Here is an 18,874-nt window from a genome sequence, read left to right as displayed (position 1 = left end):
GTTTCCTCTGAAGGGAAAGAGCATAGATATAATTTATTAACAGAGTAGAACAAAAAAAAAGAAAAGAAGAAGATGTATTATGCTGTCAGCATTTATAAGTGCCCAAAAATGAGTCAGCTGAAGAAGCATATAGAGCTCAGCAGCATCATTGTTCCCAAAGTATAAAAAGGTAAAGGTACCCCCTGACTGTTAGGTCCAGTCGCGGACGACTCTGGGGTTGCGTGCTCATCTCGCTCTATAGGCCGAGGGAGCCGGTGTTTGTCCACAGACAGTTTTTCTGGGTCATGTGGCCAGCATGACTAAGCCGCTTCTGGCAAACCAGAGCAGCGCACGGAAATGCCATTTACCTTCCCGCCAGAGTGGTACCTATTTATCTACTTGAACTTTGACGTGCTTTCGAACTGCTAGGTGGGCAGGAGCAGGGCCCCAGCAACGGGAGCTCATCCCGCCGACCTTCTGATCGGCAAGCCCTAGGATCTGTGGTTTAGACCACAGCGCCACCCGCATCCCTCCCATTCCCAAAGTGTGTGTGTGTGTGTGTGTGTGTGTGTGTGTGTGTGTGTGTATACAGTGGTGCCTCGCAAGACGAAATTAATCCGTTCCGCAAGTCTCTTCATCTTGCGGTTTTTTCGTCTTGCGAAGCACGGCTATTAGCGGCTTAGCGGCTATTAGCGGCTTAGTGGCTATTAACAGTTTAGCGGCTTTAAGAAAAAGGAAACAAACTCGCAAGAACTCGCAAGACGTTTCGTCTTGCGAAGCAAGCCCATAGGGAAATTCATCTTGCGGAACGACTCAAAAAACGGAAAACCCTTTCGTCTAGCGAGTTTTTCGTCTTGCGAGGCATTCGTCTTGCGGGGCACCACTGTATATATATATGTATATATATTTTCCATAGGTGCGATGGGGTTGTTTTTAAAAAGTGTCAGTATAATGGTTTCTGACAGACCAGAATTAACCATCAAGTATAATAAAGAAATGAAAGAATAACTGGTACATACCAATAACTAACTTAGTTGGTCTCTAAGGTGCTACTGGAAGGAATTTTTTTATTTTGTTACAAAAATAAACGTTCCTGATCAAGGGATTTGAGTAGCAGGCAACAGGAAACAAATTCCACCCCTCCCTCTTTAAAATGTCCACAGTCACCCCCACCCTTAACATTAACCGCAGTTAAAACGAAGGAGGAGACAGTCTTCGGGGTTTGAAGCTGGTTAAAAGGAGGGCCTTATTTGAATTTAATTTTAAGCCATGGTTAACGGCTCATGGGGATTTAGTACATCTCCAGAAGCGCCAAACAAGCCATAAAGCCTTGTACGGTTGTGAAGCCATGGTCTGTTCTTTGAAAGTTGATCATGTTTTGTTCGGGGTTAACAACCCGCAATCCCAAATTTGGACAAAATGGCAAGATGAGGCTTCATGGTTTGTTGCTTGTGTCAATGGAGGAGGAAGGTAGGACTGAAGGGACCTGGTAAGACCTGCTTGATGGCTTCTCATTGTGAACAAAATGGACTCGGTTGTGTGTCCATGCCTGGGCAAGAGAGGACTCTGAGCCCGGCTTTGGCTGGGAAGGGCGGGATATCAATAAATTCTTCCTCTTCTTCTTCTTCTTCTTGGAGGACAAGGAACACACAACATCACAGTCCTCTCCCCAGTTGTGTTGCATCTGCACCAGCAGTTATTGGTGGCCATTTTTATGTGCGAATGGACCACAAAAAGGAATTTCATGTAGTCTCACATCTCAAAATGCGGGGTTTGTTAATACGTCTCGACAAGTAATGAGAAACCAAACTACATACATTTATGTTTTACCCGATTCAAACATTCTGCATCTAGATACACTGCTCACCAACAGTAAAAGCAGATGAAGGAAACCCAGAAGACAACAAAACGCCATGGAAAAAAGCTCGGATTAAAAAAAAAATTGGGAGGGGGAAACGCACACAATAAAATTGTCATTGATTTAATAACAAGCTGAAGGAGGACAACAATTCCATTTCTAACATTGGAACTTTATTGATCCTTATAAGAGCAATGACAGCTCACGTCTTGCACCAGGAGTTCGTTGAATAAAGCTAGGTTCTATAATTTTCAAATTTTTATTGCCTTGCCTCTCCTCATTACCCAGAGACCGAAAAAATGACCAATGAAGTTTGATGGAATGGTAATATGGATGCCCTTTCAAAAATTTAAAAAAAGGTAAATCATGTTTCTCTGCACCATTTTTAAACATATTGCCTCAAGATACAAACACCACAGAAATCAATGGAATGCAAAGATTTATTTCAGTTGTTAGGAAGGGGTGGAATTTCCAACAGAAGACGTAATTAAAGGCTCAAGGAACAACTATGAGAAAATGGGGCAAGTTTAACAAACCACAAAGGTTGACATAAGTGAAACTCACCATGGTCCCCGGCTTGGACATACTGCTAAGCTAGGGTTCATAGTTTATCCCAGGGGTCAGCAAACTTTTTCAGCAGGGGGCCAGTCCACTGTCCCTCAGAACTTGTGGAGGGCCAGACTATATGTTTTTTTGGGGGGAATATTGAACAAATTCCTATACCCCACAAATAACCCAGAGATGCATTTTAAATCAAAGGACACATTCTACTCGTGTAAAAACACACTGATTCCCGGACCTTCCACAGGCCAGATCGAGAAGGCGATTGGGCAGCATCTGACCCTGGGCCTTAGGTTGCCTACCCATGGTTTATCCCCTCTCGCACTAGGGTAGGAATGAAGCAAGCACCATCTTCATATTCAAGGAAAACCACTAACTATGATTTACCAGCCACTATCTGCGTGAATAAAATACAGGATATGTAAATGTGAAGCTATACTGTTTTTGTGGACAAAGGAATAATCAAAGAGGTACCACCTAAAGCAGGGGTGGCTATCCTGCAGGTATGTGGCCAACAATGCCCTCCCCCCAAAAAAGTGCCAACTCCTTAGGGGTGTGTGGAGAGTTTTATCCATGCCACAATATTCCTTTTGTTGTCTGGGTGCCTTTTTGCTGGTTGTGTGGCAAGACCCTCAATCCATCCCCCATTAGCATAAAGAAATTCACACAGACAAAGAATTTTTGTTTAAGGTTATTCGGCAAATTTTTGGCCACAACTTTATTGATTACAGTAAAGATCATGGCCACTGGTCCCATCACCTCCTGGCAAATAGAAGGGGAAGAAATGGAGGCAGTGAGATATTTTACCGTGTTTTTCGCTCTATAAGACACACCAGACAATAAGACGCACCTAGTTTTTGGAGGAAGAAAACAAGAAAAAAAATATTCTGAATCTCAGAAGCCAGAAGAGCAAGAGGGATCGCTGTGCAGCGAAAGCAGCGATCTCTCTTGCTGTTCTGGCTTCTGGGATAGCTGTGCAGCCTGCATTCGCTCCATAAGACGCGCACACATTTCCCCTTACTATTTAGGAGGGGAAAAGTGAGTCTTATAGAGCAAAAAATACGGTACTTTCTTGGGCTCCATGATCAATGAAGATGGTGACAGCAGTCACGAAATTAAAAGACGCCTGCTTCTTGCGAGAAAAGCAATGACAAACCTAGACAGCAGCTTAAAAAGCAGAGACATCACCTTGCCGACAAAGGTCCGTATAGTTAACAGCACAATCCTTCCCATCCTTCTCATTATACTGTTTGATAGAACATTCTTTTTTACACAGGTTTACACTGTATAATATCATTTCTTTCTGCTTTGTATACATTCCTTTGATCTTAATAGCACTATTTCAAATGCACGGTCAAATCTCAGGTCTTGTACAATAAGGACCACTCAAGTCTTTCGCCAGCCTACTAAAAACAAGTATTCCTGCCCAAATGCCTCTTGTATGGCTCACAGAGATGTGTTTATCATAGCAGTTGACAAGGCAGCCCAGGTGTTTTAGAGGCACTTAGCTGTTTCTCCTACTATTAGTTTGCTGCCTGAGGACAACTACCAACCATGTTCCTTCTGCCACCCACTGCCTCTTAGAAGACGTGAACACAGCACCGTCTTTTTCCTGTATGGTTGTTCCTTTCACTTTCAGTAGCAGCAGGAGGCAAAATTGAAAAGAAGCTGCTTGAAAGAAATAAAGGCAATTCTGGAATTCTGAAATTACCACTGCTTCATAACCCGTTGCCTCAAGGGGCAGGGGGGAGGGATGGACGGACAACCAAGACTACATGAACCTTTGCCTCCTAACCTCTCACTTTTATAAAAGATTTTTATTACAGAGGCACAGGATGAAATATCTCTCCATACTTCCTCCAGAGATGTCATACTTTCAAACTCACCCAAATCGTGTTACAGAGAAGCAGATGTTTGCAAAAAGATTTGAGAAACTAGACCATGTTTTTGTCCTAAGGCGTACAGAAAATAAGTCAGCCCTTCCCAAGCATCAGTGAATTCTCTTGGGTGCGATAACAAATCCTACAAACATTCATTAGAGAAAAGGTTGCTGTTTTCATGTTTGCATAGCCAAAACACTTGGGCAGAATTCAACCTCCACTCAACTGGACACTAGGTATGTATCAATCAGTCTTTCTGGCTTTTTACCTGGTGCATTATTCTAGAAACATCTATAGCATTTCCAGAGCAATCCTAACCATGTCTACTCCAGAGAGCCAGCGTGGTGTAGTGGTTAAGAGCGGTAGTCTCGTAATCTGGGGAACCGGGTTCACGTCTCCGCTCCTCCCCATGCAGCTGCTGGGTGACCTTGGGCTAGTCACACTTCTCTGAAGTCTCTCAGCCCCATTCACCTCACAGAGTGTTTGTTGTGAGGGAGGAAGGGAAAGGAGAATGTTAGCCGCTTTGAGACTCCTTAAAGGGAGTGAAAGGCGGGATATCAAATCCAAACTCTTCTTCTTCTACTACTCATGTTGTTCCTACTGAATCCACTGGGACTTATTTCCAAGTAAGTGAGGCTAGGATTGCAGCCTAAGGGGGTCAAACAAATCTTTACTATTATATTCACATCTCCATATTAGCTGTTGATGGGTACAGTGGTACCTCGGGTTAAGTACTTAATTCACTCCAGAGGTCCGTTCTTAACCTGAAACTGTTCTTAACCTGAAGCACCACTTTAGCTAATGGGGCCTCCTGCTGCCGCTGCGCTGCCAGAGCCCGATTTCTGTTCTTATCCTGAAGCAAAGTTCTTAACCAGAGGCACTATTTCTGGGTTAGCGGAGTGTGTAATCTGAAGCGTATGTAACCCAGGGTACCACTGTATCTATTTTGAACCTAAATGTCAAGTGTACTCATCATGCAACTTTCTGCCTTATGGGAGAACTGGTTAACCAACTTTGCAACTGCATACAGAGTTTACAGCTTTGGGAGAACTAATGTACAAGTCTGATGAATAAAGGTTGTACAGATATGTATGTATTTTTAGAATATACCAGTATTTTGAGGGGCATCACACTATATTAGCTATTGGGAGAGAGAAAAGGATGGCTAGTTCTGTTTTCCATATCCTGTTACAGTTCTGAAATAAAATAACACCTTAAATACACAGTCAGACAACGCATTGTGTTTGGTCCTAAATACAGCTAACAAAATTGTGGCAAAAAAAATATATTGTATTCCTCCTCTGTGGGTTTTGGAAGATTTTTTCCCCTTATGGATCAATACAGCTACCTTTCCTTCCTATAAACCAATACAAAGTGACTCACACCACAGAAGAGAGAAACTAAAACCCCAACATAATTGACAGACATTTCAGAGAAAAGTCGCAAGAGAAAACAGATGTGCCCAAATTATAAAACTCTTATGTGAGAATTTTAAGCACAGCATGAAATTTTGCATTCGTATAGCTAGGTCGGAAAACTTCATGATGATGCAGAAGGAGAACTGACATTTTCTATGAGCAGGTGTTGTTGCTCAACACTTGAACATGTTGAATATTACTTCCACACCCTAGAAAAAGGGACTGTAATAAGTAAGTTGGGGAAAATCTTAAGACACAGATTCCCTGTGAATCTGAATATTCAAAACCACCCAAAAATGCATCAGTAAAGCAGAAAGATATAATATTTTAAATCCATGCAAAAGAAAATTAAGTGAAAGTGTTCCGCTGTTTATTATAGAGCATCACATATCCCTTCCATTCAGAAAAAACGGTAATGTATTTTAACCGCCACATAAATATTCAGTATCTGTTTGTAACAAATATGTAAGTGCTTTATTTAACCTGTAAGAAGGATGTTGGTGCAAAAGCTACAGTCCCTTGTTAGCACAAGCTGCTTTCTTCTCCTCCCACCCCCTGAACAAAACCATACCTAATAACTCGCGATTGTTGACTGCTCCTCAGCTTCCCTTTGAAAAATTGTTCTGTATCAAGCGCTCTCCCTTTCACACATTTCAACCCAATTAGAGACAAGACAGATTAGTGTGAAAAAGGCAGTTAATTTTAGAAAATGTATGCATAAAATCAAACGTGTTTAATTATTTCAATATTTCCAGCATATGACAGATTTTTAAAAGGCAATGAAATAATGTTTCACAAAGTAGAATGAGAACAGCAGATTGACCAATAAAGGTTTTTATACTGGAATCTAAATGCATAATGTTTTAATTTGCCTTTCATTCAAGTTCTGTATTAGATTTTACTAATAATACACCACCGGAGCTGCAAATTCTGAACCACGCAATTTCCCCACATAAACTCAATGAATATTTTTGGCCATTTGTTCTGTGATATGCAGGCTGTTATCTTCTCCAAATTCACTGTAAATTAGTAGGAGACTTTTAATCATTTAAAATATTTAAGTGTATTGCTATGCTGGCAACATACATCATCTTGCTAGCATGCACAGTTGTCATGTGAGAGACAAGAGCTCTCAGACCTGAAGAGCAGAAAGAAAAATAGTTCACACAGAGAAGGACAACGATGTGCAATTACAAACGTCAATCAACACTGTGCTTTCCTAGACTTCTTAATCCCATGAACACCTCCAAATGGATTGAATTGATCTCTGGGCAGAAGAAACACAATTTATGAAGATAAAAACATTGCAGAGATTGGTTGCTTGTAAGTGTTTGTGGATTCATTTTTATTTTAAAAAAGCAACAACAACCTGAAGAATCATGCCTAATAAAACTATAAAAGATTACAGTTACAATTCAGTAGGACTTACTTATGAGAAGACACGGTGAGGATTGCATTGCACAAGATACTTTGAACACTCTATAAATCACTTCACAAACATTAGTTGAACATTACTTGAGCATTAGTACAACAGCTTGCGAAGGAAATTGGGTGTAATTATCCCCATACCAATGATGAGGATGAACAAGAATGGTTTGCCTAAGGCCACTCAATAAGTTCACAGCTAGAGGCAAAATTTGAAACATAAGCCTTGCAAGCTCACACTCTGAACCACCACGCTAAAGAAATCTCATCACAACCAAGAACTAATTCACTACATGCCAACTTTTTTAGGTCCATGGGCACACCTGGAGCTTTCACACCTGGAGGGCTGTGGCCTCCACCTCCTCTGGTAACATCTCTTCACACACACACACACACACACACCCAAGAAACAGAAGGTGTCTGCACACATGCAAAAAGTTGGGCCCATTAGAATTCATCTCAACCTTGAAAAGCACACACAGCTGAAAGAGGAAGTCAAAAACAGCACCATCCTCCATTTCCTTGCTTTGGTTCTATGTACATTTCGAGAAAAAGGTAAGCCATCTTCACTACCACACAATCAAGGAGGAAGCGAGTGTATGTAGGAAGGCGATTCAGAAAGTTTGTGGGCACCAGGGGATGTTGGCAACTCAGTAACGCAAAAGTAACAATTCTGCCCAGCTTTATAGGGATGTTGTAAAGGTTGCGGAGACAGAGCAATCGATCAGTGTTTTGCATTCATACTGGACCACTGTTATAAAGGAGAGAGGCAGCACACTAGCTTCATATTAAACAAAATGTTGCGAGAAGAAATGGTGTATTCTTTGCCGGGGTGGGTGGGCAGGCGGTGAGCAACGAAGACTGGAGAAAGATGAAAAGAGAAAGGAATTTAAAAGGTAGGAAAGGAGATGCGAGAGATAACTAGCAGCTGGTGAAACAGAGAAAGTGTATCTATGGTGGCCCAGGGTAGGCTCTGCCACTGATGTGGATGGGCTACAGATTTGGGGACCTTCAAAGGTAGCAAACTGCTCTAATTATACACAGGGGAAGGCTGGCCCAGGCAGCAGAGCCAGAAAGAGCTACTGAGGCAGAATGGAAAGCTCCCAGACACCAGGAACTAAAAGGGGCATGGTTGCCCTCCTCTTTCATTCCACTTCTTTAGCTTCCTCCTAAAAGTAAACAGCGTACAAGAATAGTTGGTTCCTCAGAAGGATGGCAAAGACATAGAACGAATAAGACTTTCATTATACCAGAAGACTTTGTTGCTTTGCTCATCACCACCAAAGCACTCCCTGCTCCTATTACCTCAAACAGCTGTTAGCCAGCTCTTCTCCACAATCCCAACAGTTAATTAGCAACAAGAAACAGTAAACATGTACAGCCTGCCACATTTAATTATACTGTAATTTTCTTAAGTTAGAAACAGTGCATTATTCAAATGTATGTCCCTTTTTAAAAAAAGGAGGGGAGCAATTTTTTAACCTTACAACTAAAAATGCCTGCGAATTCTATCTTTGACAATTCTAAGATGGTTAAATTGCTTCAGGTGCCTACCACAACTTTACAGAAGGTAAGCTATGTAAGGAACTAATAGGCATTTTAAAATTCCCTATATTTTACTTCACAATGTGATAAATAAAGCTTGGTGATGCTTTCTTTTCTCTTCTCCCAGTCTTGAGAAATTATAGGATGAAATAGTACTTTAAGATATTTCAGTAATTGTTTTTTGTTAGTGTACTAAAACAATTACTTTGCAGAATTGGTGGAGAATTCTGTTGAGAGTAGAGGAAGTAACTATCTTGCCCACCAGCAAAATCCAGTTTCCCACCCCTGAAAACACACACACACAAAAACAAACACACACACAGAGGTTCGTTTTCCATTCACTCAAATACTTTATTATGCAGACATTTTGGAACTACTGGGCTACCAATAGATTGCAAGCTCTTTAACATTGTTATTTCTCCCCTTTAATAAGCTATCATATTCACTGTTTGTTTTTTTAATGGGCGATGGCAGATTGTGCTGTGTATACAATGAAAAGGTTGAATACTGCAAAGCACAAAACAGCAACTTGAAAAGAATAAGCTGGTAATTACACCAAATCCCCTCTGCAAGCCTGTTGTAAAGATGTTGAACGAATGCAGTGCTTTTTTTCTTAAAAAAAAAAAAAGTTTAGGGGTACTGTGTGGTGTAGTGGTTAAGAGCGGTAGACTCGTAATCTGGTGAACTGGGTTCGATTTCCCGCTCCTCCATATGCAGCTGCTGGGTGACCTTGGGCCAGTCACACTTCTTTGAAGTCTCTCAGCCCCACTCACCTCACAGTGTTTGTTGTGGGGGAGGAAGGGAAAGGAGAATGTTAGCCACTTTGAGACTCCTTAGGGTAGTGATAAAGCGGGATATCAAATCCAAACTCTTCTTCTTCTACTACTACTCTCATTTTGACTCAAGAAAATCACTATTTTATAGTTCAAATCGGGAAAAATAATTATAGTAAATGGACAAAAGTACAAAGATTCACAAAATGTTTAGGGGTATGCGTACCCCCAGGAAAAAAAGCACTGAACGAATGCTTGTGAAATGCTTTATAGGGTTTTTAAGTGGTGTCATTCAAAACTGTCCCAACTTTTTTTTCTGCCTGTGACCTTCTAAGCCCTAACCAAGGTGCCCTGAGTTTAATGGAACAGCTGTTTTATATACAGGATTTTAAAAACCTCTGTCTTTGAAAGCAGCACGGAATGAAGAACGGTATCCAACTAAGTCATGCTCAGAATAGATTCATTGTGACCAATTGACTTAAGCCTACTTATTACAAAGGGTCAATACTCCAAGTATGATTTAGATAGATGATTAATATACTTTGAGTTAAGTATCCGATGTGCTTGTGTTTAGTCAGGGCCAGAAAGCAACACCATAAAGTAGTGTTTCAGAAATATTACGCAAAGATTTGGAGACAACGGCTCTTAATAAAAGAATGGAATGGGCAACAGCTCAGGATTTGCTTTGAATTTAGACGTTTCCATGGTTCACTCCCTGGTCATTCCAGCTAACATAGTTCAAAAGTAACAGGACTGAAAAGGTATTTCTGCCTAAGATACTGGAGAGGCCCTGGCAGTCTCAATTCAGTATAAAGCAAATCAAGATGCTTATTTTATGTGCAGAAGCAAATTACTGGCATTTGCCATGTTAGTACCAGGGAAAATAATACAAAAAAAAGGAAGCAGAGATGCATTTAATTTCATTAGAATCAACTACCTTTTTTGCAGTGGCAGACTAAACATTAATTGCAGCAAACAGGCAGAATTCAGCAAGCAGCCAACGGCGTCTACATTTCAGATGATCTCTCATATGAAAACAATGAACAAGAAAAGCTTGCTAGACCACTCACCTCTCAACTGGCACCCAGACCTATGAAATCTCTCTCCCAGAAACCTCACATTGCCCCCTTCCCTTCAATATTTATAAAAACAAAGACTGCCCTGCTTCAACAGGCCATCAGTACTTCAATATTGATGCCTTCATTGTTGGTGGATTCTTATGAGTGGAACAGGCAGGTAAGAACAGGTGGCTCACTCCATCTTGTTTCTGCAAAGCCCCACTGAAACCTATCCCATTTCGTTTCCATGAGGGTTCCTCCCTCGCCAGAGAAATTCTGAAAAATCCTTCAAAATTCCACACAAAAAAGAACTTCACCCACAATTTATCCTCATACTATCCCCTCTGAGCCTGATGACACGTCATCAGGTGCTACCATTGTGAGGGGGAATTAGAACAGAGCACAGGGCATAGCAACAGCCCTACACACAAACTACCGTATATTTCGCTCTATAAGACATACTTTTTCCCTCCTAAAAAGTAAGGGGAAATGTGTGTCCGTCTTATGGAGTGAATGCAGGCTGCGCAGCGATCCCTCTTGCTGTTCTGGCTTCAGGGATAGCTGCGCGAAGCCTCTTCATTGCTTTCAAAATGTGGATGAATTAAATGTTGTATGTGCGTGTGATTTCCTTTATTATAAATACCTCACACACATACAATGAAGCAAGGCTGGCTTTGTGAAAACAAACAGAAGCATAATAGAATCATAGAGTTGGAAGAGACCTACGGGTCATTTAGTCCAACCCCTTGCTATGCAGGAATCTCAGCTAAAGCATCCATGACAGGTGGCCATGCAATCTGCTTAAAAACCTCCAAGGAAAAAGAGCCCACCACCTCTCATGGGAGTCTGTTCCACTGCCAAACAGCTCATACTATCAGAAAGTTTCCCCCGAATGTTTAATCGGAATCTTCTTTCTTGCAACTTGAAGCCATTGCCTCGAGTCCTACCCTCCAGAGCAGGAGAAAACAAGCAAGCTCCCTCTTCCATATGACAGCCCTTAAGATATCTGAAGGTGGCTATCATATCTCCACTCAGTCTCCTCTTTTCCAGGCTAAACATGCCCAGCTCCTTCAAGCACTCCTTGTAAGGCTTAGTTTCTCGAACCTTGAGCATCTTGGTTGCCCTCCTCTGCACATGTTCCAGCTTGTCAACATCCTTCTTAAATTGTGGTGCCCAGAATTGGACACAGTATTCCAAGTGTGTTCTGACTAAGGCAGAATAAAAAGGTAAAGGTAAAGGACCCCGACAGTTAAGTCTAGTCGTGAACGACTCTGCGGTTGTGGCGCTCATCTCGCTTTACTGACTGAGGGAGCCGACGTTTGTCCGCAGACAGTTTTTCCAGGTCATGTGGCCAGCATGACTAAGTCGCTTCTGGCGAACCAGAGTAGCGCATGGAAATGCCGTTTACCTTCCCGCCGGAGTGGTACCTATTTATCTACTTGCACTTTGACGTGCTTTCGAACTGCTAGGTTGGCAGGAGCTGGGACTGAGCAACGTCACAGGGATTCGAACTGCCGACCTTCCGATCAGCAAGCCCTAGGCTCAGTGGTTTAGACCACAGCACCACCCGTGTCCCAAGGCAGAATAGAGTGGTACTATTACTTCCCTTGATCTGGAAACTACACTTCTTTTAATGAAGCCTAGAATAGCGTTAGCTTTTCAAATCAACACAGACCTAAAACCAGTGTAAACCTATCTAAATGACTTTATCAGCAGCTACTTTTTTCAGAATTGTAAAAGGAGCAGGAAAGATAGTTTAACCAAAGTCCTAATGCAAAGTAGCAATGCATCAGGTTGCTTCTGTGCAGCAGAAATGTACCTCAACAAAAGCCTGCCAACATTTAATTATTTGGGCTATTCAACCTAATATCACTCTATGAAATAGCTATTCAGTATATTAAGCTATATGAGGTTATAACACAGTCAAATAGAACCTTAATTCAATCTGACAATTTCCAGTTAAAAATAGAGCATTATTCTCCATCTACCTTATCTTTGTCTTCCACAACATCTGCCAGGATGTCATCTGGGTCCAGGATTCCTCCATCTGTGTATTCCAGATGGTGAATATTCACCCAATACGAAGGATCCTGCAAATGAAACATAAGTGTATTTTCTCCTTAATTTACCACTTTAGCACGCTTCAGTCAGCAACAGAGTATCAAAATATTTAGTTAAAAACATTATCTTAAAATATGGACGTGTTCAAATAATCTCTCTTCAGAATATTGCGATTATTCTTAAAGAATATAATAACCGTAGATTAAAATGTAAAACAACCATTTTAAAATTCACATTGGGTTGGGATCTTGAGAGGTATGAGCAAGAAATATTCGACCAGCAGTGGCACTGCACTATGACGCTGAACAAAACCAGTGGAAGACATTTGTGTGATACTGCAAGATACTGGATACTGGGCGATATGGCTTGAGATTGAGACATTAGATGAAACTTTCACTGCACAATGCCTTGCCAAGCAGAAGCACGCCTCTGAATTTCAGCTCTCTTTTCTCGCACATGGGTCTTTCTACAACAATCGCAAATTAAGTCGGAATATCTGTCTCAATAAGCTTTGCAATTTGTATCAAATTGTTTCTGATGATGAAACAGTGACTGTTTTCAGAGGTAACAGCAAACCAGACTTTTGGGATGATGCACTCCCACCATGCATGCGAGGAGGTTACCAGAATCTCCCACTCCTGTTATGCCCCAAATAACTGGCTATTTTATCCAAGGGTGATGAACTATTACCTAAATTAACCAATATCCCAAACCAGGATAAAGGTAAAGGTACCCCTGCCTGTACGGGCCAGTCTTGACAGACTTTAGGGTTGTGCGCCCATCTCACTCAAGAGGCCGGGGCCAGCGCTGTCCGCAGACACTTCCGGGTCACGTGGCCAGCGTGACAAGCTGCATCTGGCGAGCCAGCGCAGCACACGGAAACGCCGTTTACCTTCCCGCCAGTAAGCGGTCCCTATTTATCTACTTGCACTTGGGGGTGCTTTCGAACTGCTAGGTTGGCAGGCGCTGGGACCGAGCGACGGGAGCGCACCCCGCCGCGGGGATTCGAACCGCCAAGCTTTCGATTGGCAAGTCCTAGGCGCTGAGGCTTTAACCCACAGCGCCACCCGCGTCCCTCCAAACCAGGATATTAGGTTGTAAACCTATCTAAATGCAACCACTGATTCCCAGCTGTTTTCAATAAGGATCTTGACGTTCAAATTAAAACAAACAAGTGCATCCTCACTGTAATCCAGTGTCACAAGGAAGTTGCATTTTTACCCGGAAGGTTACCTTACAAAAACCCTGCTAGTCCAGTTAGCAAAATTCAATAACTAGCTAAATATGGACAAAAGACAGTAACATTCACAAATAGTTAAAACACCAAGTATTTCCAACTAACCATAGCAGCAACAAAAGCTTCCAAGTCCTCCATCCAAACTGACCACTCTAGGTCAAGCTGGCATGACTAAAGTGATATTACAACTCAGAGGTATACAGTGGTACCTCAGGTTAAGAACTTAATTCGTTCCAGAGGTCCGTTCTTAACCTGAAACTGTTCTTAACCTGAAGCACCACTTTAGCTAATGGGGCCTCCCACTGCCGCCGTGACACTGGAGCACGATTTCTGTTCTCATCCTGAAGCAAAGTTCTTAACCTGAAGCACTATTTCTGGGTTAGGGGAATCTGTAACCTGAAGCGTCTGTAACCCGAGGTACCACTGCATACTGATTGCACAAGTTAACTATACTTCAGTTTCTGCCAGGCATTCCAGAACAGGCATCAAGCAATGTCCAAGATTGGAAACTGAAAGGTGTTGGCATGATAAACAATATTTTCACAGTTCAGCATTCCTGTCCTCTTGGTCATTACAGTACTTTCTGGCAACACTTTCCTTTTTCATAGTTTCTTCTGATAACTAGATGCCACACATATCTGATAAGACTTACACAGGCAAGCGTTCGCTAATAAACAAGGCAATTATTCCACACTGTTTGAAGAAGCTGTTTACTCTCTCCTTTTTACATAACTTGTTAGATAAAAATTAGTCTAGTTTACAACGGTCATGAACACAAAAGACGGCACTTTGTAATAATAATAAAAAGCAAGCCAAGCGTTCTTTTCTTCTGCAATAGTTCCAACATTTACTATACCTCAACTCAAATTGTTTCTGCTTTTAACAACACCTAGCTCATTTCACATATTTCTACTCACATTTCATAACATCGCAGACTTGCAAGGAACCACAAGGTTCATCAAGTCTCAAATTTTTGCCCAACATGGGGTCAAAACCCCCAACATGAGGTCAAAACCCATGTTGATCGGCACCTGAACCGCTGATCTCATGCATGCATGCATGCAGTACAATTCAAAAGACATGGAAGCCATCTTGCCTTTTGCTGCACACTCCATACATTTTAGGGATGCAGGTGGCGCTGTGGGTTAAACCACAGAGCCTAGGACTTGCCGATCAGAAGGTCGGCGGTTTGAATCCCTGCAACGGGGTGAGCTCCCATTGCTCGGTCCCTGCTCCTGCCCACCTAGCAGTTCAAAAGCACCTGAAAGTGCAAGTAGATAAATAGGCACCGCTCCGGAGGGAAGGTAAACAGTGTTTCCATGCGCCGCTCTGGTTTGCCAGAAGCGGCTTAGTCATGCTGGCCACATGACCCGGAAGCTGGACGCCGGCTCCCTCGGCCAGTAAAGCAAGATGAGTGCCGCAACCCCAGAGTCGGTAATGACTGGACCTAATGGTCAGGAGTCCCTTTACCCTTTACTTTTACATTTTTATCTGTGTACAGTGGTAAGGTAAAGGTAAAGGTACCCCTGCCCGTACGGGCCAGTCTTGACAGACTCTAGGGTTGTTCGCCCATCTCACTCTATAGGCCGGGGGCCAGCACTGTCCGGAGACACTTCCGGGTCACGTGGCCAGCGTGACATCGCTGCTCTGGCGAGCCAGAGCCGCACACGGAAACGCCGTTTACCTTCCCGCTAGTAAGCGGTCCCTATTTATCTACTTGGACCCGGGGGTGCTTTCGAACTGCTAGGTTGGCAGGCGCTGGGACCTAACAGCGGGAGCGCACCCCGCTGCGGGGATTCGAACCGCCGACCTTTCAATCGGCAAGCCCTAGGCGCTGAGGCTTTTACCCACAGCGCCACCCGTGTCCCCTTGTGTACAGTGGTACCTCGGGTTAAAAACTTAATTCATTCTGGAGGTCTGTTCTTAACCTGAAACTGTTCTTAACCTGAAGCACCACTTTCGCTAATGGGGCCTCCTGCTACTGCCGCACTGCTGGAGCACGATTTCTGTTCTCACCCTGAAGCAAAGTTCTTAACCCAAGGTACTATTTCTGGGTAGCGGAGTCTGTAACCTGAAGCGTATGTAACCTGAAGCATATGTAACCTGAGGTACCACTGTAGTAGTTTGGTTTCTTTACAGTTCTATCACTGGCATACCAGTTTTTCAACATTTTAATGAAGCTTCGTGTGGTAATTGCTAAACACCAGAACTTCCCGTCTAGAAGAAGCTATTTCAGAATAAATTGTTAATTAGCGGTACTGGTTTATATATCACATAGTGCTAAGATCACCAAGTACAAATTCTTCCTCAACCTGCTTCCAAATCCTCCTACAGAGTAACTAAATGATAAAGCTTAGGACAGCACTCACTAGATTTGTATTTCATCATTGTTTCCTCTTTTAACCCTTTAATTTTGTGTTCCTCCCTTTCTTCAGTGATCTCAGACATACACAGCTATATGTAACTTTTACTGCAGCATCTCTGCCAAAGCTGTTATGCCTTACATAACTGAGCCTTAGTACTGAAAAAGAGTTTGGAGAGGTGACTGGCTTCAGCCATGGTGAGCTTCTCAGTGGTACCCACTGAACGGACAAAGGTTGTGAACACAGCCCTCTGATGTATGAGTTCTGTTACATCTGTGTGCATAGTTTAATTCCAGAGAAATCAATCTTCTTCTTCTTCTTCATTCAATCAACACTCTTTAAAAGCCAACGGAAATCTGGTCTGGATTCTACCCACCTCCATAGGACATTAGGCGAGAAAAATACCTTACTGTAATTCAAAATGCAATATAAAAACAAGCAATGAGGTGGCATGACAAGATTCATAACTTGTGTTCTGCTAGCATGGAATACAAACATCTCTTTTTCCTAGGATGATAGTTTATTTAGGCAGTCCGTGAAAAGATGAAGTTGTATTATTCCATTTAAATGCACAAAAATTAACATTTTCAATTTATTTTCCAATTGGCTAGTTGCTTCATACAATGAATTAAGGGGAAATAATTGAAGAACAGATCCTTCGGGGGGGGGGGTGTCTCAATATTATAATGTGCTGTAAATATTGACCATTCTCTTATAATCATGAATCTTGCAACCTTTATGGTATCTTAAAAGCTGAACTGAAGAAAAATTCAATAGAACCGGGGTGTATGAGCCTTCTGCAGCTGAAAAACAGGGCAAAAATACTTTAAATAATAAACAAACCTTTCTTATATAAAGAATTTGGAACTGAAAAGCTTGAATATGTATTTTCAAACTAGAATACAAATTAAAGCAACACAGGCCTTGTTTCTTTTAAGTCATGACTTCGAGCCAATTTCATGGGGATTTGGGCAATTGAAGACGAAGAGAGTGTAGTCCTGGCTAGCAGTCAATAAGGTCATGAATAAAGCTCCCACTCAGTGTTTCAGAATCAGACCCAGAAAGGCAAGAATACAGGCCCTTCTTTTCAAGACCAAAGTCTTTGCAGAACCTTGTGGGCTGGATTCACCTAAACCAGATGTTTGGGACTACAATTCCCATTATCCCTGACCATTGGTCCTGTTAGCTAGGGATGATGGGAATTGTAGTCCCAAACATCTGGAGGGCCACAGTTTGCCTATGCCTGACCTAAACAGCCACATAGTGTGTTCTCCTTCACGGAGAGCATGTGTTGCGGTGGGGGCCGCCAGGACACTCCAAAGATGGGGGCGGGCTAATTGACCATTGGCCACTGATGCTATTGGGGCTTCCCTTGTTGTTGGGAAGAAGTTAATGTTGCCATTTGTTGATTGACAGCCAGATATGCTAAAACTCCTTGCACGAGGCTAGGGCTTCCTCTTTTCGCCCGTGCATCGGACTGCCCATCCCTCCCTCCCTAGAATAGGGTTGTTCGCTTTGACCTTGCTATGCCTGTCATGGGGTGGTCTGCTCTTGGGGCAGGGGCCTGGTAGGAATTTTGTCCATCTGGCTGATTGGCTGGGGCCATTTGGTTTTTGTCTACTGCGTAGCAAATCGTCACAACTTGTAAGGTTCACAGTTAGGCAATCGTTTATGGTTTGGTTGGTTGAGGGGCATGGATTGGCTGTGCCTGCCCCTCTAATGCTGCTGCTGCAAGGGATTCCGTTAAAGGAATCAGGGGCTAACTATTGCTTGTCCACCCTGTCAAGGGGGCTCGGGCCATTGCAAGAGCTCCTGGTTGCATTTGGGGACTGCTGAGGGCAGCTTCTCTGCTCCGTTGCTACCCCCAAGTGTATTCCCCTATTCTGACTTTCGCATCGTGCGGAATGTCAGTCTGTCCCCCATGGTGGGGGCAGATGGTCGCAACCAATGCCTAAGCAACCACTCACAAATTTGTATTTTAATAAAGTTGTGGCCAAAATGATGCCAAAAATCTTAAACAAAAATTCTGTGTGATGTGTGAGTTATTGGGGTGGCCCTGGGGACCTCGACATGTAACAGCAAATGCCCTGCACAAGGATTTCCAAGCGGGCTTCGCTCTTCTCCTTCACCCAATGTCCGTCCCCCCAAAAATGGCTAAGGGAGTTTCAGGAGAACTTCCATAATAGCGTGCAGGCTGGGGCGGGGGGGGGGGGGAGGGAGGCACAACTGTTCCATCCGATGAACTGTAAATTTTGCGCATACAGAACATTTGTAATAGTGTAAAGTTGAATTCTATCCTGTGATTTTTATGGTCTCATTCACCTCCTCTTTAGCGCTGAGATTCCGTCATGCTGCAGCCCTTAGGATCCAGCTCTTGAGAAGAATTACACAGGTGATTTAACTTTAAACACTTTTAAATTAAATGTTGCCTGGCATGCGAAAGTTTAAAGCTAAGAATTGCCCGAATCGCTGCAATACCAACAGCCCATGAAAAGATGACAAATGGGCGAAGGCTGCTATCAAAAGTTTAAGATTTTTATTAGAAAGGTAAATGCTAATATGATAATGTTAAGAGTTATTAGCTAAACTGCATTGCTTAAGCTTCCATATTATTTAGCATACATTTCAGTTAACCAGGTTTTTTTAAGCTTAAATGCCATTTTTAATTAAATCTTTTAAAACGAGCCATAGAGAGTGGGGTTTGTTTGTTTTTTGT

At 42.6% G+C, this 18,874-nt stretch overlaps 1 protein-coding gene across 2 annotated transcripts in view; it reads right to left on the bottom strand.

The window, feature by feature from the left end:
- The window catches only part of PARD3B (par-3 family cell polarity regulator beta), a 582,805-nt gene that overhangs the window by 533,928 nt on the left and 30,003 nt on the right, over positions 1-18,874 (bottom strand). For both annotated transcript variants that reach the window (XM_077918269.1, XM_077918271.1), the window contains exon 2: positions 12,486-12,587. In XM_077918269.1, the coding sequence (XP_077774395.1) occupies positions 12,486-12,587 (102 nt within the window). The remainder of the gene's footprint in view (positions 1-12,485; positions 12,588-18,874) is intronic.

Source organism: Podarcis muralis, chromosome 1, assembly GCF_964188315.1.
Source record: "Podarcis muralis chromosome 1, rPodMur119.hap1.1, whole genome shotgun sequence".
NCBI lineage: Eukaryota > Metazoa > Chordata > Lepidosauria > Squamata > Lacertidae > Podarcis > Podarcis muralis.
Note: the sequence above shows the minus strand (reverse complement) of the source record. Positions and strands in the feature narration are given on the sequence as shown.